At 37.1% G+C, this 23,379-nt stretch overlaps 2 protein-coding genes across 6 annotated transcripts; both read left to right on the top strand.

Annotated features, from left to right (window-relative positions):
- emp2 (epithelial membrane protein 2) lies at positions 1-14,226 on the top strand. The gene is made up of 5 exons (XM_055036214.1): positions 1-557; positions 11,352-11,652; positions 11,746-11,854; positions 11,937-12,077; positions 12,528-14,226. The coding sequence occupies exons 2-5, from the start codon at positions 11,575-11,577 to the stop codon at positions 12,695-12,697; spliced, it is 498 nt and encodes a 165-aa protein (XP_054892189.1). The 5' UTR covers positions 1-557; positions 11,352-11,574; the 3' UTR covers positions 12,698-14,226.
- A 942-nt stretch (positions 14,227-15,168) lies between these two features.
- On the top strand, positions 15,169-23,003 carry atf7ip2 (activating transcription factor 7 interacting protein 2). Of its 5 annotated transcripts, none has more exons than XM_055036249.1 (15): positions 15,169-15,220; positions 15,948-16,194; positions 17,540-17,600; positions 17,818-17,949; positions 18,672-18,740; positions 18,836-18,873; positions 18,980-19,020; positions 19,110-19,165; positions 19,832-19,877; positions 20,068-20,138; positions 20,397-20,439; positions 20,970-21,028; positions 21,871-22,053; positions 22,135-22,322; positions 22,440-23,003. In XM_055036249.1, the coding sequence occupies exons 2-15, from the start codon at positions 15,971-15,973 to the stop codon at positions 22,648-22,650; spliced, it is 1,422 nt and encodes a 473-aa protein (XP_054892224.1). In that variant the 5' UTR covers positions 15,169-15,220; positions 15,948-15,970; the 3' UTR covers positions 22,651-23,003. The 5 variants fall into 5 exon arrangements, with proteins under 5 accessions (XP_054892224.1, XP_054892226.1, XP_054892223.1 ...); XM_055036248.1 differs by having other exon boundaries at positions 15,178-15,469; XM_055036251.1 differs by lacking the exon at positions 15,948-16,194.
- Positions 23,004-23,379: the final 376 nt, after the last annotated feature.

The raw sequence follows: 23,379 nt of genomic DNA, 5'->3' as shown, positions 1-23,379 counted from the left end.
CAGATCCTGCACTCTTTCTGAACCTTCATCCCCTGCTTCTGACTTTCCATCCCTTTTTCATCTCTTTAATTTCCTCTTGTCTGCCTCCAACTCAACGTCTCTCTCTCTCTTTGTCTCTCTCTCTCTCTTTCTCTGCCTTTCTCTTTCCACATGTGAGGAAAACACTTTTCCCACGAGCCCTCAAATACATTCCCGCACGCACAAACTCATTTCCTAGAGTCACTCGGTTAAAGCAGAGCTTGCTGCTTCGTTAAGCCATCGCTGGATCGTGTCCTCGTGTACCGCCGCTACGCACGGCTCCCGAGCCCAGATCCAACCGGAGACCACGGAGACCACACCCTGCTTCAGCTCTCGAGCCGTCCCACACGCGCTCGCGACAGCCGGGGGTCAGAGAGCGCGAGCCCACTGGACCTTTTTTTCCTTTCCTTTCCGGGGGTCCGTTTTTTGAGGAGGGGGCTTCGAGTGAAGGTTCCTGCTGCGTGTAAAGCTTTTGGAGGCAGTTTTCTGTCTTTCTTTCCATTTCCTCCTTTTTCTGGAAACCGTACGTCCCGAACTCGGTGAGTAAACACTTCAGAATTGATTATGTTCGGTTCACCGAAATGTTGAGCAAAAAAGAAAAAAAAAAACAAAAAAAAACTAAAATTTGAGTGCAAGTTTCAGTTTATTGAGATGTAAAGTTTGGTTTTTCAATTTCTGTGAGAGAAACTTGTGCCCTGGACTTAGTAGCCCATCTATTTTGGAAAGGTTTATTGTCAAGTTTAGAGTCTTGAAAAAAAGTCCCTTTCTGTCGCATTTCGCCCGGGGATATTTTTGCTAAGCTCGTATGAGGCGCTCAAGATGAAAGGGGCGTTGTCAGTGTGTGTGTGTGTGTGACTTTTAGGGAAACGTAGCCCAAAGTCAATGAATGTTTGGTGCGTTGGGAAGGAAGAGAAAACTTTTTTTTTTGTTTTTCTTTAGTTGATGCAGAAAATTTGCAGGTTACCCAGCTACTCAAAGAGGCAGACTTTTCGCTTTTTTTTTTTTAGATTAAATTAATCGAAAATAGCTCATTTTCAAAATTTCTAAGTTGTGACGCATTTCAAACATTGTTTTATCCACAATTGAAATGATAAATAACGCAATCAGCAAATTTAAACTACAGTACAATAACTGCAAAATACATCAAGATACAATAACGCTGGTTAATGCGCTACTCACGACTAGTTGTGAAATTGTCACCAGTAAAAATAAGTTATATGAAAGACCCATATATAATGGAGTTGTTTTTGCAATATGTCCCAATGCATAACAGTGCACGTCTTTCACTTTGTCCTGTATTTGGCAGTCTCCCGTTACATAGGGCGCCCTCTTGTGGATAAAAGTATCAATATGTATTTGAGACACAGAGAGAAGAGAGGGGGGGGGGGCACTTGTTTAATCAGTAAAGATAGTCTCTGTAAACCTAAATGTTGCTTTAATGTTATATGTTATTGACATAACATATAACATGTATGAAATTCTCATACAGTAACATTGACTAAATTCAGCATGATTTACACAAACGTTAAAACGAATCTAATCACATTTTGGAGACAGTGAGAGTAATTTTCCTTCTGTTTCTGTTAACACAAAGTAGTATATTGTTTGTTACTGTTATGATGACATTATTTGTAATAGTTTTTTATTGTTAATAGGATTTTGAAACATAAAATTTCTATGAACAACTGAATTTAGTAGCAGAATGTCACTCCTATCTACTATTCTGCTAATCACAGACGACACTCATCTAACAAGCAGAGGAGTAGCTGATAAAGTACCTGCAGTGAACTGCAGGTAAAAAAAAAGATGGGTGGGACGTCCTTCATGTGTCCTTTCCACTGAGCTGTACAGCAACTTTATGGTTAGGGAATATGCACTGATATCACTCATGGTCCATTGACTCAGAGACAGATAAACATCACTACTTGTGACCAACATGAGACTTACTAGTGCCTTACATTTACCGTCACACGAGAATGATGTTTTTTTTAAGCACGAGTCGTAGAAATGAGTCGTTAGTTTTGTTTTTATTTTTTGTGACAAGAAATAGTCCAAACTGGCGACTTTGTTATTTTTGTGAGACACTGAAAGGTCTAAGATCCTATCGGCCAGTTGGCCTGCAGTGCAGAGCAACAGGTGGGAGATAACGCGCTGGTCCTTCTCTAACTTTCTCCGGTATATTATTAGACAGACTTTAAAGTGAACTAATGGCTTGATTAAAAATTGGATTGATTCAAAACCTTTTACCTTCTAATTGCTCACGGTCCTGACTTGTACCTTAATTTAAATTTCGGTTGCAAGTACATTCAGGTATTTTGGACATTTCAGCTTGCAGTTCAGCAACTTATGTAGAAAAAAAGATTACTGAATTTAGACCTGTTGACTCCAGATGTACAGTTTTTACACTGACACTGAACAGTGTTGGCTTACATTTACAAGAAGCATCTCAAACTTTTCATAGATGGAAGAATAACTCAAGCAACCAAAGAACATCACTTAATAATCCAGAAACAAAGCACTTTACCTAACAGTTTAATTGCATTTGCATCTTATTTTTTTCTTAAACACTTTCTCCTCTGCCTCTGAATCAGACAGCTTCAAAATATGAGTCCAGTTCATTGTACTGTACGTAACTGGTGCTCCTAGTGATCCCAACTTATGTGAGATAATTTAAAGCTTCACCTGTGTAGTTATGGACAGATCTTTCACCTGTCCCTTTGTCGTCCTCTCCCGTAAGACGAGACATTGCATATTTCTTCCATCTCTGAATAATCGCTCTCAACAAGATTCGTACTCTCAAGGGGCATTTTAATGTTCCCTCAAATCTAGTCTCTTGTCCAAGACGTCCATTATGGTGGGAGGCATGAGAGTGCATCTGATAAGACTTTTAGCGTGACACTGAATTTGACAAATGGGACATTAAATACCCAGGTATGTTGAAGGTCACATCCTGGGCTGACAGATATATAGCCTCTGAACAAGTGTAGAGCTTTCAGGGTGAGAACAAAGGCAGACAATGGGGGATAAGAAACAGGTGGAGATGGAGATGAAAGTAGCGTTCTTCTTTCTGTCTCACTATGCCATGTGGAAGTCATTACTCAAGGCTGTCACATGAGGAATGTAGGGGAAACAGACACAGGCACATAAAAGTCTTGTTGGCAATCGACATGAAGGAATTCCTATGTCAGAGGGAGGTCTGAGCAGAGGAGGAAAACAGTTGTGTGTATTTATGTGTGTGGATTTTTTTAGGCACTTTTGCAGCCATCAAGACTCTATTATTTACTAGAGATCTGTAAATACTTTAATATTTACAGTTAAAATATTTTAGCGCTTTAAAAAAAACAGTTTTATTTGCGTGCATACACATGCATAGCATGTTACTGGCTATTGTTTTATAAATTAAAAAAGAGCATCGGCTGTAATTGACTTTTAGCGTGACACTGTTTACTCTTAATCAGCTGTTCATCTGTTCAGTCACTGCATTCTAGCTGTTTGTGGTGGTGGCTCTTGCATGCAATGTGTCCAAGGCCTATGACTCCTTCTGCTGCCCTCCAACCAATTACAATGCAGGAACGTATCTGAGGCTCTGGGCTGGGATAAAATGTGGTGCATTGCCACTTATATCTACATCCCTTTTGAAATGCCACCCTGAGCAACTGCCCGTATGGCTGATATCAAAAATTGCTACTGACGGTTACATACAGCTCTTTTCATTGTAATGTATTAGTATAAAAAAAGAAGTTTGGATTAAATTTCTTTAATTTTGTAAAAAGAAATAATTAATAATAAAAAAACAGGGAGAAAGCTTTAGAATAATAGTCAATCTTGTTTGGCTTGGTTGGTTCTTAAAAATTCTCTATTAATACTTCATCAATTGAAGTATTAATTGGTTATACTTCTTGATTCTTTTAAACTTCGTCCAGTACTGTCTGGAAGCTGGAGCCTAAAGGTTAAACTTCTTGTTTACTGTTTATTGTATGAACATTAAACATTAAAGATCAAGAAGTAAAACAGTTGTCCTTACTGAACATAAACGAGTAGTGGAGTGTGGTTGCAGTTGAGGCGACATCCAGAAAAAGAAAATAAATGGAAAGCCAAAGTGTCTTTCTCATCGCTGTCGTGGACATTAAGACTTCTTAAAAAGTGGTCTAATGAAGTCTGGATATGTATGGCAAGGCAAGTATGAAACTAATGACTTTCTATGTCTGGATACATGTGTAAAAACATCTAAATGAATTTGGAAAAATATTTTGATATTTAGACTTCATACGTTTACAACAAACTTTTGTAATCATACTTTGTATATGAAGAAATATGAAGAACCTAGACTTGTGAAATCTGTAATTCCTAAACAAATTGAAAGAAGGTTCTTCACTTAACTAAACTTATCTTTTAATATGGCACAATCAAGTTGACATATTACGGAAAATTTGCTCTAAGAAATTGGGCCTATCCTGTGGTCACATCCTCTGGACGGATTGTTAAATCTTTGTCCAGAGAAAAGTAAGTGTTTTATCATCTGTCATGCAGTTCAGAAAACCTTTTCTGTTTTTCAGAGGAAAAGATTCAAACACTTACATGCCTCTTCTTCTCCTATAGTAGACTATTCCACGTAAAAGTGTTTGAAATTACATGCATTAAACCGCTTTTATCTATAACTCTGCAGCTCTGTGTGTATATGCTTTCTTGCAAGCTTTTGTTTGTACTTTCAAACTAATATGTATTAGCTTGTCAGAGATTTCATATTTTATCTAACAATCAATGCACCATGGCTGCTGATGTTATAAAAATTTACTGGTGAAGATGAAAAATTGCACAATATTGCACAAAAAATATTGCACAGTTTTAATAATGTTTCCACTTTAGCTGTATAATAGCCATTGCACCCTTTTTTGCTTTGCCAGTGGATTCTAATAAAGGTGAAACACTATGGAGCAGATGCTAGTTTCTCCAGAAGCTTCTGGAACTGACTTGGAGTAACTGAGATTGATCAGTTTTACCTGCGACTTCACATCTCAGTTATAGTCCCAGTGAGTGCAGATAACAAAATCAGCCCAGCTGGTAAATAACAAAGCAGCTTAATTATCTCAGAAACTTGTATTTAACAGAAAGTGTGGTTCAGCTCAGCCCGCAGATTGCAGCGTACTGTCAGACATTCTTGTGGTCATAGCTCGCTGCCTTGCTCTTTTGGATGTTGTAGTAGCTGATGTCTGTAACTCTGGTTCTGTGTATATTATGGCCTTCAGAGCTCTGAAGATTGTCACTTTTCTACTCGTCCTAACAATTCTACAAATATTGTCGAGAAAACTGTTAAACATGCTACTTTTAGATCTAATGAGCATGCCTTAACTGCAAAGGCTAAAAAAGAAAACAAAAACGTGACTGACCGGTTCTTGAGTCAGTGAATGAATGACCATTTCTTTTCAAGTAGTCTCATGTTTGTCTCCTTACTTTTCTTTTATTATTAATAATAATAATGACAATAATAATAATAATAATAATAGTAATAATAATAATAGTAATTATAGTAATTACTATTATATTGTTATTGTTACTATCACTAATGATTAATTCTGTAAGTAATTACTTCTAACACAATTGTTTCAGTTTTAATATATTGCTATTCTCAGACTAAATGTATTTTTTATAACACTTTAATTGCATTTCCTTCTATAAAGCATGCTGCCAAATCTTATTTAGCCAAAGAACTTACCCTATTGACAGACGTGAACTGATTAGTTGTGTTTAACGAGACTGACATTTTTAAATCGCAATCACAGTTAAGTGTTCAACTACTCCTTTAAACGGTTCACTGTTTATGAGTTATGTTCCTTTTCTACACATATAAATGTGTTTTTTTTCTAGTTGGAGAATAGTAGTCTCTAATGTATCTCTGCTGAACTGGATTTTATGAGGATATATAATGTTTAGTTACCCTACAATTTACAAAAATCTAAATTAGATTTATATTTCCCTTGATGGAAATTTTCACACTCCGTTGTTTGGCAACAGTTTGGATTAAACAACTTGGATACTTTTTAGTTTCCAGTCTTCCCAAATAATTTATTGCTACCTATTAATCCTTAACGTAATACAAATATCCTTTCAGAAAAAGAAAGCCTGAATGTCAAGTTGACCTGAAAGTTCTTTGTAATTCACAAACATTAAAAATAAAGCTAAATAATTCAAAAGAATAACTTGAATGTATTTAAGGCTATATGCAAAACAGTTATGATGGGGTTTTTGAAAACCAATTTTAAAAAATTTAAAAGAGAGAAATATGTTTTTGATCTTTTTATACCTCAGTCACTCATTTACGTAGCAGGAGTGAGAGAAACACAGAGGAAGGACAGAGACAGGAAGAGTGGGACACTGAGAGAGACGGGGGAGTGAGACTCAGCAGCCCAGTTAAGTCTGTGGCTTTGTGTTTTATGAAAGGAGTAAAAAAAAGGACTTTAAAAGTCAGCATTTTCCACCAGGCAAGAGAATCAGCCGACATGCTCACACACATGCACGCACGCACGCACGCACACGCACACACACTGGTACTCAAATACTGAGTCCCCCAGCCTCCTATTATAAGGCTGAGTGGAGAGGAGGAATGGCTGCATGTGTGCCTGCTTCTAGTTGTATGTGTTAGTGCGTTCAGTTGGTGGTTGAAGTTTATCTGTCTCTGTGGTTCTTTATATTTGGCTCCAAGAAGTCGGAGTTTCCAAACATCACATACAGCGAAAACTATCTCATCCAGTACAAAATAAGCTCAGAAATTGTACTCAAGTTCCACTATAATTTATAATTTGTTTGTCCCTTTCTTATTTCAGCTGCGTAACTTTATTAGCTACATGCAGAGTGGGTCTTGTAATTCAAATGCTCTTTTAAATAAGATATAATTCCACTTTTGTAACCCCTCTCCAATGTCGTGGCCCTCCACATCCCCCCTGAAAAATTTTATTACAGGGAAAAGACTAGCCTGCAGAAATCAGCACATATGAAACAAATGAAGGCTCATTAACAGGCCAGGTATTTCAGCCATTAGATTCAAGTGCATTAGATTAGGAATCCATTTAAAATTGCACTCCAGTGGCTCGTTAACATTGGGGTTGGAGACCTGTGATGTAAAACATGGAGGACAGTGGCAATTCAGAATTAACATTGCACACTTCAGCCCAAAGTGATTAATGACCAAAATATTAAAAAAAAATTGCTCAGAATCACCGTGACACTTGAAAATGGGAGGTCAGACATTTGTTTTTGTCTTTCAAATAGGACTTGGCATTTAAAGGTTACATTCTTAACAGTTACATAATCATGCCAAGTCATTGACAGGCTTTGATGTCCACTCCGCTCCATGCTGGTTATGCTGTTGAATCATCCAAACTTCTTCTTTTTTGTGTGTGTTTACTTTGACTCTTGGTAAACCAAAAATGTGTGTGTGTTTACACTCGTAATGTCCTTCTCCCAGTGGAAATTGTTTTCTTCTCTTCCTGCCTCCTCCTTTTTCCTCCTCTGTTCCCTGACAATGACATAGCTGTTACAGATGCAACTGTGTTTGTGTAAACGCTTTCCACCAAAGAATTCCCCTGCTGGTTAGTTAAGCCTTGGATGCCGATGGTGGATGTAGTCATTTAGTTTTTTCTTTAGCTGGTCAGATATGTGTGACGGCATCAGGCTTTTAAGGAAGTTAGTCTGGTAGTTTGCAGCATTAGAAAAGGGCAGGGGGTCAGGCAAGCTCAAGATAAAACTATAATTTATCTTTCAGTTGCATTTTGCATTGCTTTTATACCTGTGTTGTCACTTGGGAGTTGTCACCTTTTACTTGCTGCTGCTTTGTGCCAAGTATTTTATCCTGGCCCAGTATTGAATGTTTTTCTCTTTTTTAATTGGTCTGGGGCATTATAAGGAGGAGCATTTGCTATTCATGAAAGAACTGGAACATCTGCCTCCAGACAAAGGAAATGAGATAAAGAATCAAGTGAATAAAGTGTAGAGCTTTGTATAATTTGTAAATATTTGCTAATATGAAAACTGTCCATCACTCATTACCAATGCTGTTGATTCCCCCCAACTCAAAGTGGGAGGTCCTATTCCACGCCACATCCCACAGCCACATGCACGACTGGCACACAAAAATGACGGTTGGCTTCCTGTTGGCGGAGAGAGGTTGTTTTTATTGTAGCTCCATTTTGGCAGACAAGACTAATTCCACTACTGTCTGGCTCTGTGTTTTTGAGTGTGTGTCTGAGTTTCACACATGTGCCTTTAATTTTGTTTGGGTCTCTGCCTCCACAGCTTCAAAGTGTTATTGGGAGGCTGTTTCTTAAGTCAGATTGTGTAAACTTGTCCGGCATAATTGCCACATTGACAGAGTTTGATGTGTGACACAATACACAGAAGACAGACAGTAGTTATAATTTTTATATTTATGAAGTTCTTAAGATACAGCCATGTAATGTTTTTAACCCACCTATATGCTTAAAAAAAGCTATAAAATTGACCAAAGTTAGTGAATATACTTATTCAAAATAGGAACTGTCCAGTGAGTATACTCACTGGACAGGAAACACTGGATGAAATATTATTCCCAACAAATATGAATATAAACAGCTCCTCTGCAGAGCTCAGGCCCTTTCAGTAACTTCATTTATAAGGTCACAAATAAATGGAGCTAAATGACAGATCAGTTCATGACCAATGCATGCAGTGAATCTCAGCATAATCAGATTTAGTTAATTACTCAGCTCGGTAATCTGCGGAAAAGATGATCTAATTAGCATTAAAGCAATCAAAGTCTTCCTATAATTGCTGACCAGCTTGTTGCATCACAACATTGTTTTATTCTGTCCGTCTTATAGCTAGAGACGGCTCCAGTCATGCCGACACTTTCTGTGGCATCTTACTCAAAAATTATGGGAACAGCACTGCTTCAGTTTTGAAAGCAAAAGTTTTTAAATTCTTGGTACAACTTGGCCTGTGTCAATGCTCAACACTGGACTTCCAAAAAGGTGTTCAGATCAGTTTCACTTAGGAATTATAGATAAATCACTTTCGAGTAGGGATGCACTGATAAGTTGGCCACGATTTCTTTCATTTTGGGAGATCGGCCAATACTTACATGTGAAGGTAATATTATCCACTGATCTTATCTACCTTGACAAGGATATGAAAATCAACCACTGGCTTCTTTTCAGATCCACCCAACAGGTCATGTCTGCACATTTGCAGTTAGTAATACTAAGGCCTCTGTTGCCAATTCACTGATTTTCTTGCTGTAAGTAGCAACATTTCAGACCAAAATATTGGTATTGGCAGGTCAGGCCTCTTATAGATTGCCCCCAAAAAACTGTAGTCTGTACTTATTTGTTAAATACAAGCATGTGAAGCTCTTCTTCCTCCAAAGATGTCTTGCAAATAATTTATTTTCTGACTCCACTGTTTCCTCAAGGCAACTTCTCCTTTTAAATTGATTGGAGTAACTTGGCTGAAAAATCACGCAGAATGAGGTTATCTGTGTGTCACTACTATGTGAAATAGGCTGCTGTGATAAAAGTTGAGAGCATGGCAGAAATAGAGGAAGAGCCAAAAGGCCTACTCAAAGAGGCGCTCTGTCCTTTGTAATTCACGTTGTTTCATTTTAGATTAATCATCGTATTTAAAAACAAATTTGATTTTCATTTAATTCATAATTTCAGATTTAGATGTAATAAAACATATCATTAGGGTGATGAGAGCAGACATTGATAAACACTGAACATTTGACTTGGATTAAGTTTTTATTTCTATCATAGAAATAGGGATCCATCTGATCTGATCCGTTCAAATAATCAAACAATAAAAATTTCTGATGTGTGGTCAGTCAAATAACCACACGCTTTCTACCAAGTGTATGCTTTTCTCATTATACTGGGTTCAAATTAATATTCCTTGAGCTATTCCATGATTTATAACACAACAACCACAAACTTTGATGTACCTCATCAAGTTTTTAGTGTAATAGGGTAGTTGATAAATGGAGAATAAATACACAACATTTTCAAAGTTTCTAACAAAAACAGTCAAAACATTCTGTAGGCACTTTGTATTCTTGTACCCAAAATAAAATTCAGTCCAACTCGTCTCCTCAAACTGACCACTGTTTGAGTCATCATCTGAAAATGGAAAGACGTAATGGTCAAAATAAGCTGGCAAGATCATTCATCAGAGAAGCACCAAGAGGCTAATGGTAACTCTTGCTCCTTTGGGAGAATCTGGACAATTATTAGTTTCGCATTTCACAAATATAACTTTTTTTTTTTTAATGGCACAAAGAAAGCCACTGCTGAAAGGAAGCTATAAGGAATCCTGTTTAAGGTTGATTACAAGCAATGTAGGGGACACAGAAAATGTGTAAAATATATTATGTAACTTTTATGTAAGAATAATATCTGTGGAGGGTTCACAAACATATCACAAACATATTATGACAAGTTGCATTAATATACAGTACTGTAACACATCATAAGAATATAATAAGATAGTTTAAGTTTCAGTTCAACTATAACTTCTTGCATGGATTAAAAGGAAATAAAAGTAGAGAATCTAAATGACTGATGACATGAGTGTTATGCTGATTTCAATAGCCAAATGCTGTGGTCTTTTTCTTTTGTTATAATGACACAGATACCGAAGGGACTCTTCGAAAAAACAAACGGAAGAATAATCTGTGATCTGAAACAACACATTGTCTGCCCTTCATTTACAATTTGTACATTCAATTTGGCTGAGTTTAAGAGTTGTTCTGCATATACGTTTCATACTGTTGTCCACCGTAGTACAGAATTGTGTATCTAGAGTTTTTGCTTCTGTCAACAAGTCATTGTCTGAATTAAAGCCTTGAAATAAACACTCCCACTCATTGCAGATGTATATACTAACAAGCTCAGCATCTCAGACACAGGCTCAGAGGCAGACACAACACTAACATTTCTCTGTAATTTCAAGGGAGACTTTGAGTCGACAATCATTTATTTATTTATTTTTTTTGTTTTATTACCACAGCATTTTTCTCAGAAGTTTGCAAAAGCTGAATGTTGGGAATTGGCTCCAGATGTGTTGAAAGCTATGCACTTTAATGCTACTTTCTTCACCTCTCATTTAGTTTAAAGTTTGCACACATAGAAAAACATAATGGTTGAATTTATTATTACTGGCTGTCTGTAAGAAAAATCTAAATTCCTTTCAGGAGTTTCTCATGTTTTTTTGTGAAAGTGGCCTAACAGTGAGAATCTGTATTTCACAGTCATAGTTCATATAACTACAGAAATTAATCTTTACAGTTTTTTTTTCACCTCTGACAGATTTTGATCCAGTCTTCACCCTCATCCAGTAGCACAGCCTGCGTGGCCTAAAGCACAAGCATTCAGAAGTAGCCCGACCCGAAGCATCAACTTACATCTTACAGTTTCCAGCCAGTGAAGAACCAACCAGGTCCTGCAACAACCTATAGGAAACCAAAGAAACCAAAGCAACCAGCTGGAAATCGAAGAGACGGACACTGTGCACTAGACTAACAGGGGAGCCATGTTGATCATCTTAGCCTTCATCATCCTCTTCCACCTGGCTTCAGTCATCTTGCTGTTTGTTGCTACAATTCACAATGTAAGCATAGTCTAATGATCTATATATGTCTTCCACATGCAGCGTTTCAAGATATGCTTTTTAATCTTGTCAACCTATCCCTCCCTGACAAAGGCATGGTGGGTGGTGTCACCTCCCGGTCGTGAAGTAATCTATGCCGACTTGTGGTACTCCTGTAACAGCACCTGCTACCCGGTGGAGAACAGTCACTCTACTGAAGCTGGTAATATGAAAACTCTTATGTTCCTAACACACATTTGAGCTGTTTGCATTTAAAGCGCATTTTCTCTTTTTTTTCCTCTCAGCTTATCTACAGGCAGTTCAGGCTACGATCATCCTGTCAACCATTTTGTGCTGCGTCAGCTTCTTTGTCTTCATGCTTCAGCTGTTCAGCATCAAACAGGGAGAGAGATTCATTTTCACAGCTATCATCCAGCTGCTTGCCTGTACGTAAAATGTCGACCGCAATTTGCTACCACTGTTGGGTGTTGCTACCACATACAAACCAGAAGTGGAACAAGATCCACTTCTTGCTACTAAATGAAATCTTGTAAATATGCATGTTGAATTTGTAGAATAGAATCCATTTGTGTGAAATGTATCATTTAGTACTCGGTGTGAATACCTTACCAGTGCACATACAGTTGTGCAAAATGTCATGATATATATAATAATTTTAGAAAAAAAGGGACATTTGCTGTTGATCTTAAATAAAAAGTAACATGATGTGTTATTAGTTACTTAAAAAAGCAATCTGAGTACTACTTAACACTTCAAAGCTAACACATACTTGATTTTCCTGCAGTCAATTTGTACACTCATGAATGCATCATGAACATTCACTGAAGTCCCTGCTAGCTGGCTTGTAACTTTGACTTTTTTTCTCTTCCTTCCAGCTCTATGTGTGATGATCTCTGCATCCATCTACACAGCGGAGAATCAGAACTTCCATGCAGTCAGTCTCAAACAGGGCTCCTACGGTTCCTCGTACATCGTGGCATGGGTTAGCTTTCCCATGACTCTCATCAGTGGCCTTATGTACCTGGTGCTCAGGAAACGTAAATAGATGTGACATGCAAGCAACAACTTAGATAGGATTTTTGGATGTTCATGCATGACAACAAAGGGGCATTTTCACATTTTCTCTCAATCAGGTTTTTAGTAATTACATCTGGAATTTAAATCCCTGTCAGCAGCTTTTGCGAACACGTCTTCTTTATTTGTTCTTTTGCCGACCAATTCCAACAGTTTTCACAAAAGGAAAAGTGTAAAAATGTCTTTGACTGTGACAAAAAGGTTCACCAAAGGGCCCATATTTTCAGTAAGCTGCAACATTTTTGTGTACATATTTGAAGTGTATGTTTAATTCAGTTTAGGTTTTAGCAGTAGAAATAAATAAGATATATTACTCAAAACATAAAAGACGTGTAGTGAAGTCATAGCAAAATTGTCACATTTAGGATTTTAGATGCTTGGTTTGTATATTTTTATGCTAATTTGTGATTTCTTAAAGAAAGAGGAACCAGTGATATAATGTGTTATTTGGGATTAAAATTGAACGAAACAGATAAACTTGAAATATGAATGAAGATTTTCTTTGTTACTGACTTTTGTCATGGCTTTTCTGAAAAGCTATTTGTTGTTATAAACCACTGTTTATCTTGTATTTTTAAATACTGGAGATGTTTGAAGTAAGAAACGTTTGTCGGTTCTGCCCTTCTGGTCAAGCTGTTTCCCTTTCAGAACAATATATTTTATTTATGCTTATTAACCGACACGTATCAATCTCGGGCTTGATGTTTATGTATGAACATTTAAAGCAAGCAATTTGAAATTTCTTGAAAATGTTAAAATTTATCCATCAGTGATTAATTGTGGTAATTTGTAATAGAAAAACTGGATGGAGTTTAGACCATATAATCTAGGGAAGACTAAAATAAAGAGGAATAGGAGAATGGACATGCAAATGATTATGCTCTGCTGTCTCTAGCTGATACTTGAAAATGGATGGAACAATATGTTGTAGGGCAAGAATGTGAATTCATTTTGTTTCATTTCTACAGATTTGTTCAAATTACAGCAAATCTCAACACTGAACAAAATTCAGTTTTTTAAATCTAAAAATCATAAATACTGATTAGATGTCTTACTGGTACCAAATTTGACCTGCTTTTGTCAAGAATTGTCTCTCATTAGAACCATAAGAAAAACACAATTTCTTTCACCAGAAAAAGCTTTTTGAAGTATTAACTTACGTTGCTTGAGCATTTCATATTGTCATATTTAACTTTTTAAGAGCTTATACTAAACACAATTGTCGGTGTATAAAGTTTTCTTTTTCTGTTTTCTGTACATGTATAGTGCTGCAAAGCACTGTTTGCTGTTTTTATTCTGGTTTGTTTGTCATGTGGTTATTTTTGACCTCAGTTGCAAAATCTCTATCACCTATTGGACATCATGTTGTGCTTTTATGTATCTCTACTGACACCCAGTGGACAGTTTGGGACCTGCAGCTTTGGTTTTTTAAAATATACAGATATCTGCCCGGTCATCTTTTGAATATAAATTTTTAATAAATGTTAATATTAATTAATATTACGTGTTGATATGTTTATTGTTCTCTGCTTTCCTGTCTTTGGTTTGACCTACAACTAAAAGTGTCAACAAAACTACAATAAAAGTGGCAAAATGGAAGCAGGATTACAATTTTTCATTAGGCAATAAGAAATCTGAATAAACAATGATCACATGTGGGGTTCCTTAAGGTTCTGTTCTTGGGCTTATTTTATTCTGAAGTCTGTAAACTAAGTAGAGTAACAGCATCTCTTACCATAACCTGTGCTGATGACAAGTTTCTATATTTCACAATTATTATAAATAATTGTTTGAGCCTGTATTCCTTTATTTGTACTTTTTTATGAGGTGACCTTAAGTTTCAGAAAAGGTCCCTCAAATAATAAAATGCTTATTTCTGTTTCACACAGTCAGATTCTTTTACAGTTACAGAAATAATTGTGTCCATAGCACCAATGAGTGGAATTTCCTCCAGTCCTATTAAAAAAAAAAGTCTCAATGAGACAATGCAGACTATCCCAGAATCCCAAGTAATAAATCGAAAGTAATAGCGACCAAACAAAGACGGTTTCTAACTCAACCAGTTACCACTACTAATAAAATCCGCTAGATTTTCAGAACAGGACAAAAACAGGTTTTTCAAATGCTTAGCTTAGATTCAGGGAAGCTGTCTGAGCTTCTGTATTTTGTGAAATTCATTGGATTTCAAATAGAGAAGGACACTTGATTACCAGTAATATATTTTAAATATATTTTTCTTGTAAAGAAAATATTTCTCTCGTAGCCTTGCAAAATTGTATGTTTCTCTTTATTAAAAAAAAATCTAAACAAGTTTCATGAAGCTGTACTGAAGAAAAAGGGTCTTTTGGCTTCTTATGGGTGCACACTCCAGTCCATTAGGTGGCGCCCGCCCACACATTGTGCGTTTGATTTGCTAGCGGCCATCGAAAGCAAATAGAATAAGAAGAAAACCCGGAAAAAATATATAGAGACGAAGCTCAGAGGGGTTGTTGAGGTATTGTGACTGTTAGTAAACTATTTGACTAATAATTTTAATGCTTTTGAAATACAGGTACTTAAGGTAGAACTGTCGTACTTTTCTGAAAACCTCGTAACCTTCGTATCTTAAATGCAGTTAAATCTGCTGCTCTATAGTGTTATTTGTGCCATCACCATCTTCACACGTACAAGCTTGAAGCATCTTTTTTTTACCCACGTCAAGAGTCTAAAAGGTTTGCATTGAAGTGAAACCAGAGATTCAGCTGTAAGTGAATGTGTTTCTTCAAAACGTTTCTTTAAGGACGTGCGTGAAAAGCTAAGCTGCTTTTCTAAGACTGTTGTGCTGGAACGTTCCTTCTCCAAATTGCAAAAATGCCTGACTGTCTTATTGAATCTTAAAGCCTGCCTTTATCATTGATGAAAGATTCAAAACATTTTGATGGCGAATCATGTCGTCATCAGAACAACGAGAGAAACAAACAAGAACTGAGATATATCCGTGTTATGATTACAAATGAAATTCTGGTTTTGAATTGAATCACACTGGGCTTCAGAGTCGCACTGCTGCCTTGCAGCAAGGAAGTCCTGGGTTCAAATCCCGGCCCGGGCTTTTTCTGCATGGAGTTTCCATGTTCTCTCCCCGTGCATGCATGTGACCTCACTAGGTGTATTGGAGTCAGACGACTTCACCGAGATGCCTCTCTACGCTTTGTGCCTGATGTAATGAGCTTCTGTTTCCACAGTACACCAGAGACTTAACCCCAGCATGTCATCCACACCAAACAAAAACCCAACTTTCACTTGCTCTCGCGAAGCTGCTGATCTGTCAGCCAAACGTAAGAGAATGAAACATTTGTCCAAAAGCCGGTTGAACGGCTTACGGAGAGACTGTCGAATAAACATCGGCGGGGCCTTTCAAAGTTGGCGCGACCTCAAAGAGTTGCGTGGATTCAGGTCTGATGCAGAGGTGGCCTTGCATCTTCTTAATGAGTAAGTTCTGTATATGAAAAGCTTCCTCAGCTGTAGTGCAAGCTGCACTGCAGGCATTGCAGCTTGCAGCGTGATGTGCATACATACCAGTCTTGCTTGCGCTTTCACAGAGTTTGTCGCTTTTGCTTTCTTTGTCTCTATTGATGTCTGCACATCTCCATTTCTGAGCCATAAAGAGAGCTTTGACTGTACTGCTCTGCTTGCACAGAAAATGCACTCACTCACACACACACAAAGCAATGCCTTGTGAGTACACAAGGCATCACTTTTAACAGATTATGCCTTGAATTATGCTACTTTCCTGCCATCTTGTTAACAATTAACCTGGACTGATATTACCTCTTTTAGTGAATTCTGCAAGTATGTTTTTTTTTTTAATTTTTGTTAGAAATTATTCAATTGTAAGAGCTGGAAAATGTCAGATAATCTTATTGTTAGTAAAGAACAGAGCACCAAAAAAGGTGGCATTGCTCCTTTATAAGAGCTTTTTCTCTTTCACTTACCAAACTAATGGGTTCCTGGGAGTTGTTGAACCTCTTCTCATAGAAGAGATGTTTGGGTCAGTCTTGGTCACGAGAACTTTATTAATGTATTTCACTCCGTAGCTTTGCTGCGGATGTGATACTTTGTCTCAGTAGAAGACACTAGAAAGAACATATGCTCAAAATATTTAATTTATATTTGTTTATTAAAGTATTTTTTCTGACTCCCTCTTGTTCAGGTTTGTGACAGACATTTACCTCCAGCATTACAGGTGGGAAGTACAGAGGTCTGGTCATGTGACCTTTCACACCAGATACATGAAATGGATATTGCTTAGAGTAGACGCACTATTACGTTATTTTAAAACTTCAATTAATTGCCAAAAGTCAAAACAATTCTTTTAGAGCTTTTGGAAGTTTGAGAAAATGTTTGGCAACAGTCGTTGCTGGTGGGAGTAAATGGGTTAAGAACCAAATCTGTAGTTAAAATTTTTTGTGGAAATCTTATGTTTATAAAGAACAGACCTCAAGGGCAACATTAGACAGCAAGATGGGACTGGGGAGGGATCCTTGGGGAATGCCATGTCTAAGTGAAAGACAGACAAATTGAACTTTTTATGTCTGCAGTCTGAAAAAGGGTTTGTAAATGTATATATATATATTTTATCAACCTGTTCTTAATTCCTCTGTTTGTCAGTTCTTCAGTGTCGTATGTTGCTTTCTAGTATTTGATTTTCTCTCACAGTGGTGTGCATATCTGCTCCATTGTATTCTTGCTTCATAGTTTTTGTTAGTAAATACAGATAAAGGCAAACTTGGCTAATCTCTAATTGTTTGGCTTTACTTTTTGTTTCCTTGAGAAGAACAGAGACATTTCCTCCTGCTGAAGCCGGCGTTATGAGGCTAAAGATCTCCCAATCAGAAGTAAGAAAATACCTGAGACTTTGAGGTTAATATTAATTTAAGAATGCAATTAATTAAAAAAAAAGAAAAAAAAAGCTTAAGCCAAAGCTTATAGAACTATGAGTGCAATTGATTCCTTTGGACATATCTCCAGACATTGCATGTGCAAGATATCTGGAAATGTCCAAGTGCAAATGCAATGAGTTTGTATTCTCAATGACGTTCTGTGTTTCTACAGGTGCAAACTCTAATTGAGCAGGAGGTCCAGAATGCTGTGGCAAATAAAGAAAGACAGATGGAGAGTATTATACAACACATTCAAGACACAAACGATAAAGCCAGCTTCGAAACGTCCATTCAGAAACTAGAGGTGAGGGGAAAAGTTTTGTGTTTTTGTTGTGCACGTCTGTACCGTCAGCAATCAGGCCAGAGAGAAAGTTAGACATCTGGAATGATGCTCTTCAGATGAATGAGTCTGAATCCTCGTGATAGATGATAGGTATTTTCTCAACCTTCATAAAAAAGAGAACCACAGACAACGTTTTAGTTTTCAATCAAGTCTTTTGCAAAAGGAGAAAACATAGCAAACCACTTCTTCAAGGTGTTTACCATACGTTCTGACTTTCTGCATCAGAACTGTTCTTTTATTACAAAACACAGCAGGAAAGGAATGTGGAGGGAGGGCTATTCTGAACAGACAAAGAAAGAGAATACAGAAAGTAACATTCTACACACAGGCCGTTTAAGGTGCATCCCAAGATATGAAGCAGCTGCATCTTCAAGGTTTTGGGGAAAACCGTGCCTTTCACATAGTTTAACAAATTCCTCCTCTCTGGGGTGTTTATACTAGACCTATGAATAAAAAACAAACTAGTAAAACTGCTAATGTAAGAATGATAAGAAAACATAATGATTCTACCAATAGTGGTTGCAGGTTCGATTCCCAGCCTCATGACATCTGCCGCACGTCTTCTCCCTTTTTCATTGCCCTCCTTCCTGTCTAACTAGAGCCAACAAAACCTTTAAAAAATAAGTGAGACATTTGAAAAAAGGGAGCTGTTTTTACTGAACGCTTTTTTCTTTCTTTATTAGAGTAGAATCGATGCCATAGCGAGGAGAGCGGAGGTGGCTCTCTCCCACTTAGCAAGAACTAAGAAACAGGTTGGTACGATGTCATAGTCTCCTCTGTTTATGAGTGTCTTTTATCTTAATATTAATATCCCAAATTTGAATCTTAATTTGCAACATCCTTGTAGAGTTCTGCGTCCTCCACTGGTAACACTGACATCCTCGGGTGCGTTCAGCTCGTTTAATTCTTCATCAGCAAAGACCTTGAGTTTGTGTCTGACTTGTTTTCAATGAAAAGGTGGGAATAACGAGTTTTGTTGTGAACTTTGCAGTAAAGGCCCAGAGCATGACCCTTCGGAAGCCTCGTCACAGAGTAAGAGCTCATTCAGCAAAGTTGCTTTATCATCAAAATTGACATTGCATTTGTTTTTATTTTGTGTGCTTGTTTCCTTTTAACCGCAGTAGGCACAATGAGAACAAATTGTGAAGCGAAAAGTGGGGAGCTTCTCAAAATGATGGTAAATATAGAGCAATTTATCCCTTATTAATAAATCAGTCTGTTTAGTCTTGAACTACCTAATGCACAGATTCTAAGAAGGATAAGCGCATCCGCTCAGATTTGCTTCACAAAACCTGCACATTGGGTAGAATTAAAATGTTTTGCAATGACAACATTTTGTCATTGCAATGTTTTTTTTTATTGCAACGACACTAACATTGTTGGTGAGCATTTTTAGCCGTAACTCAACCAGTTTAATCATTTGAATTCTAATATCTTCAGAGTGAAACATGTACGTTATCTACACTGTTACATTAAGTGCCGCTACTTTACTGTTAAACAGCAGTAAAGTGAATTCATATTTTGAAGCACATATGTAGCATTTGCTGACAGCCTCAGAACAAAAACTGTTTCCTAAAACACATATTTGATTGTGACTTCTTCTATTGATAAAATGAATGTACATATTTTTCTCAATAGATAATAAAAAATTACAGTATTACCCATATTTGCCGCAAAACTTAATTCCACTCTTGACTCAAATTATTATAGTTTGCTATTAAAATTAGTCTGATTACACTGTAAAAAATATAATTCCAGGCAGCAAATAGCCAGATATAATTTTGTTGAATAATTGCTGTTTGACTCTTAATAAAGCAGCTTTTCATTGCTTTGTTTTGTTAAGGACATGACAAGAAAGGCTCTGAAGAATATTCATGCTGACAAGGAGGGTAAGCTTGTCTCACAGCAGCAAATATTTTAGTCTTTAAGGTAAAAATAGGTTTCTGGGATTTGGTTTATAGAATAAAATAATGGCTTATGTGCATTTTTAACTATTCAACAATATCTACAAAGATAATATTATACTTATCAATTCTAATCTTTTCATTTTGTGTTCTGCCTCTTCTGATTTGTGCGAAGAGTTGACCGCTGCCTTGGCGGATTTAGAGGACCCTCCTGTTCTGACGCCTCGGTGTTCTCCTGTTTCTAAGGTAAAATTATATTTTTGCTTGTTTAAACATATAATTTAAGTATTTTTTTAACCATGTAGAAATTCATTTTAAAAAAACAGTGTAGGCTTTGTGTTGTCAGAATTAATGCGTTATGAGTCAGTTTCTTCATTTATAATGCATGATTATAAAATGTTTGTGTACAAATATTTTTATACAGCAGATCATGCAGAAGCTGAAACAACTTCTTTTTAGGTATAGCATGAATATGCGTCTAAGTAGATATATTTTCCTTCATAGGGAAGAAAAGTGGGACAAAAAAATCAGTGGTCAAGTAATGAAGGTAAGTTGACCTGCAGATATTTGACTACACCAGATAAATAATTTTTTTATGACTGCATATATAGGCAAATCCACACACTCTCCATGGCACTGATTTGATGTATCACAACAAGTCCCAACATTTATCTGTTTTTCTTTTACACCAACATCTTGTATTTGTAACGGATTAGCTGGAATACAGTGTAAAACAAATATTAAACCACAGGTACACAGTAGATCCTCCTATCTTGAGTCATTTACACAGTGGCTTCCAAAAGTATTCATACCCCCTTTTCATATGTTGTCACATTAAACCATGACCACGAATAGGTACGTCTCATTTGAATTTTAATGTGAAAGACCAACACAAAGTGGAATACGAGAGTGAATTGGAAGGAAAATCACACAATTCAAAGCTTTTGTTTTGCAAATAAAAAACTGAAAAGTGCCTTGTGCCAAAGTTTTCCAGTTGATTAGATTCAATGGAATCAATCTGCATTTGAATAGAAGCTGTTTGTTGATCTTCCCTCCTGTTTATCTGTGACTGGGCAGATTTATGTGAGAAGCCGTCGCCACCATGTCTTAGTCCCTGTGTCTCTTCAGAGCATAAGGTAGGATTGGAGTCTGCTTACTTGTTAACATTTACTGTCTTTATATCCTGTTTTTTTTAATACTTACACTTCTTTATCATAAAATTGAAAGAAGATTAAATTTCATTACCCATCGCTATTGTTCTCATCCTGTTGGTTCAACTTCAATGATTTTGCAGAACAACGAGAGAGCGCATGTAAATGGGTAAAAAAAATAAATGGGGATGATTTAATTTTGAAAATACAAGGAACATAATGCAAATCCAGCTACAACGGCAAAAAACAGTTGTAGCTGTTCAGGTCATACAAAGCAGTGTATCTTTGCGTTTTTTTTACATTAAAACAGGTAACGATACTTGCCCATGTGGACTATTCCAAGTTTGAAAATGTCGATTTTGAAGAGGTATTTCTCGATCACTTTTTCAACATCCTGAACAATTTGCTTTCACTGAAGGGTAGCATTTTGGGTCACGTAATGAAAACCTGGGTACAGTTAGTGTTGCAGCATTGAGCCCCAAAGAGTCGCCGCATGGTCAACGTAAATTTGCTGTAAGCTTATCTGTGTTTGGCAGCAGCCATACAAATGTGTAGATCTGTTTATATGTTACTGTGTATGGATAATTCTGCCCATATGGGTTAATAAATTGAAATCTGCACACTGAATTCTTTTCTGGTTTTCTTTAAAAAAGGAAAAAAAAATTTTTTTTTTTACATGTTTGTGTCAGTATCACTTTAATACTTAATTGTAAGCATTTTTCTGACACTGTAAATGTTAATACAACTGAGAAATCAACCACACATTTTCCATCAGGTTTTATTTTGTTTTTGTTGTTCTTTTTCCCCTTTTGGTTTGTCAAATTCAGAAAATCGGCAGTATAAAAACAGAGGCAACAGATTCCTGCAACAAGGACCGCGACAATGGAAATCGAGGCCATGACGATGAGCCCGTGGCAAAACGGTTAAAACAAGAAGCTTCCTCTCCTCGCCACAGCAGCAGTCCTGCGCCCAATGATTTGGAAAGCATGGAGTCGATGAACAATGCGGAGGTATTTCAGATGCTCCACAGATGGAAGACAAAGAACTTTTTGCAACTCTCATCACGTCTCTTTACCTCCCCCTCCCAATAGGAGATGCTTGTCTGTCCGCCTCTTCCCCACATCCCCTTCCCAGCCGTCCTGAATAAGGAAGCAGCTTCGTACAAGATGCCTCCGAGAGTTGACGTAAATCTGGCCTTCATCAGGAATCCGACTCGAGTCTCCGTCCTCTGGAACGTGGAGGACGACGACCCCGATTTTCCACCGATGGAAAGCTACACGTAAGAGACGGCACTGACAAGCACGACCCTGTTGTGAGGAGTTATTCAAATAAATTGAAAGTGTTGTGAAGGAGAAGAGTTTTAACGCGGCACGTTTCCTCTCTCTGCCTGCTGCAGCATCCTGCTGGCGATGGAGACCTCTAAAGGGAACGGCGTCTTCCTCAAGTGGGATACTTACGATAAACTGCAGGCCAAGTCTCTGCCCATGTGCGCTCTGATCAATAAGTTCAAGCGTGGGCACAAGCTGTGTGCCGTTGTGGTGGGCAAAGACATATTTGGTCGCTACGGACCCTACAGTAAAGTCGCTACTGCGATCCTACCGGACTAGTTCAGAAGAGCATGCAGGCAGGACGACCTTGAAACCTAAAAGCTTTCATTTATTCCTTGAGTGTTCAGAATACATTTTATTGTTGTTTTTACGCAGGCAGAACTATTTGTAAGTAGAACAATAAACACTCAAATGCCTATAAAACAGTTTAGCTGTAGAAAGACGTCTCTTAAAAGTTTTACAGTCAGATTCTAGTTGGTTTTAACAAAATGTTGTATTTTGTTTATGTGCAAATAAAGTTGACTTTTAAATGTTACTTTCCATCAGCCGGTACATTTTTTTCCATTGTAAAGTCAAACAATTGAACATATTATAACATCAATTTTGTTGAATAAAATCTTTGTTACATTTTACCTGAATAATTCATTGGTGTTTTTTTTGTTTTAATCTTATGAATGCTAATTTGTCATTTGTAGCACATCAGTGAGTGCCTTTCTGTGTGTTTTGAAGCTCAACCTGTTTATTTCCTTGTTTTAAACGAGTTGGAACATTTCCATTTGGGTTTTCTACATTAATGCATCGTGTTAGAAACAGCCTCTGATTAATCGATGATCCTGATTGTGTCCCAGCATCCCAAACTAATATGTGGCTTAGATCAGAAAGTTGCCCTAATTGAGCAAAACCAATATGATTTTTTTAGATTTAGCACATCAAAATAACCAGAAAACAGCTGGAAAACCCCAGACGATTATTTGGCTGTGGATCAGTTTAGTTTTTACCTGTTAGCCC

Source organism: Poeciliopsis prolifica, unplaced genomic scaffold, assembly GCF_027474105.1.
Source record: "Poeciliopsis prolifica strain line A6 unplaced genomic scaffold, Auburn_PproV2 SCAFFOLD010, whole genome shotgun sequence".
In the NCBI taxonomy this organism is placed as follows: Eukaryota; Metazoa; Chordata; class Actinopteri; order Cyprinodontiformes; family Poeciliidae; genus Poeciliopsis; species Poeciliopsis prolifica.
The sequence above is the reverse complement of the archived record's forward strand: the minus strand, read 5'-3'. Positions and strand labels throughout refer to the sequence as shown.

Bases quoted from the DNA above. Each gene is read 5' to 3' on its own strand.
- emp2 (XM_055036214.1), top strand. From the start codon at position 11,575: ATGTTGATCATCTTAGCCTTCATCATCCTCTTCCACCTGGCTTCAGTC. The intron at 11,653-11,745 runs GTAAGCATAGTC...TCCCTGACAAAG, and splicing joins TTGTTGCTACAATTCACAAT to GCATGGTGGGTGGTGTCACC. The intron at 11,855-11,936 runs GTAATATGAAAA...TTTTCCTCTCAG, and splicing joins CAGTCACTCTACTGAAGCTG to CTTATCTACAGGCAGTTCAG.
- atf7ip2 (XM_055036249.1), top strand. From the start codon at position 15,971: ATGTCATCCACACCAAACAAAAACCCAACTTTCACTTGCTCTCGCGAA. The intron at 17,950-18,671 runs GTGAGGGGAAAA...TTTCTTTATTAG, and splicing joins CGTCCATTCAGAAACTAGAG to AGTAGAATCGATGCCATAGC. The intron at 18,874-18,979 runs GTGCGTTCAGCT...TGAACTTTGCAG, and splicing joins GGTAACACTGACATCCTCGG to TAAAGGCCCAGAGCATGACC.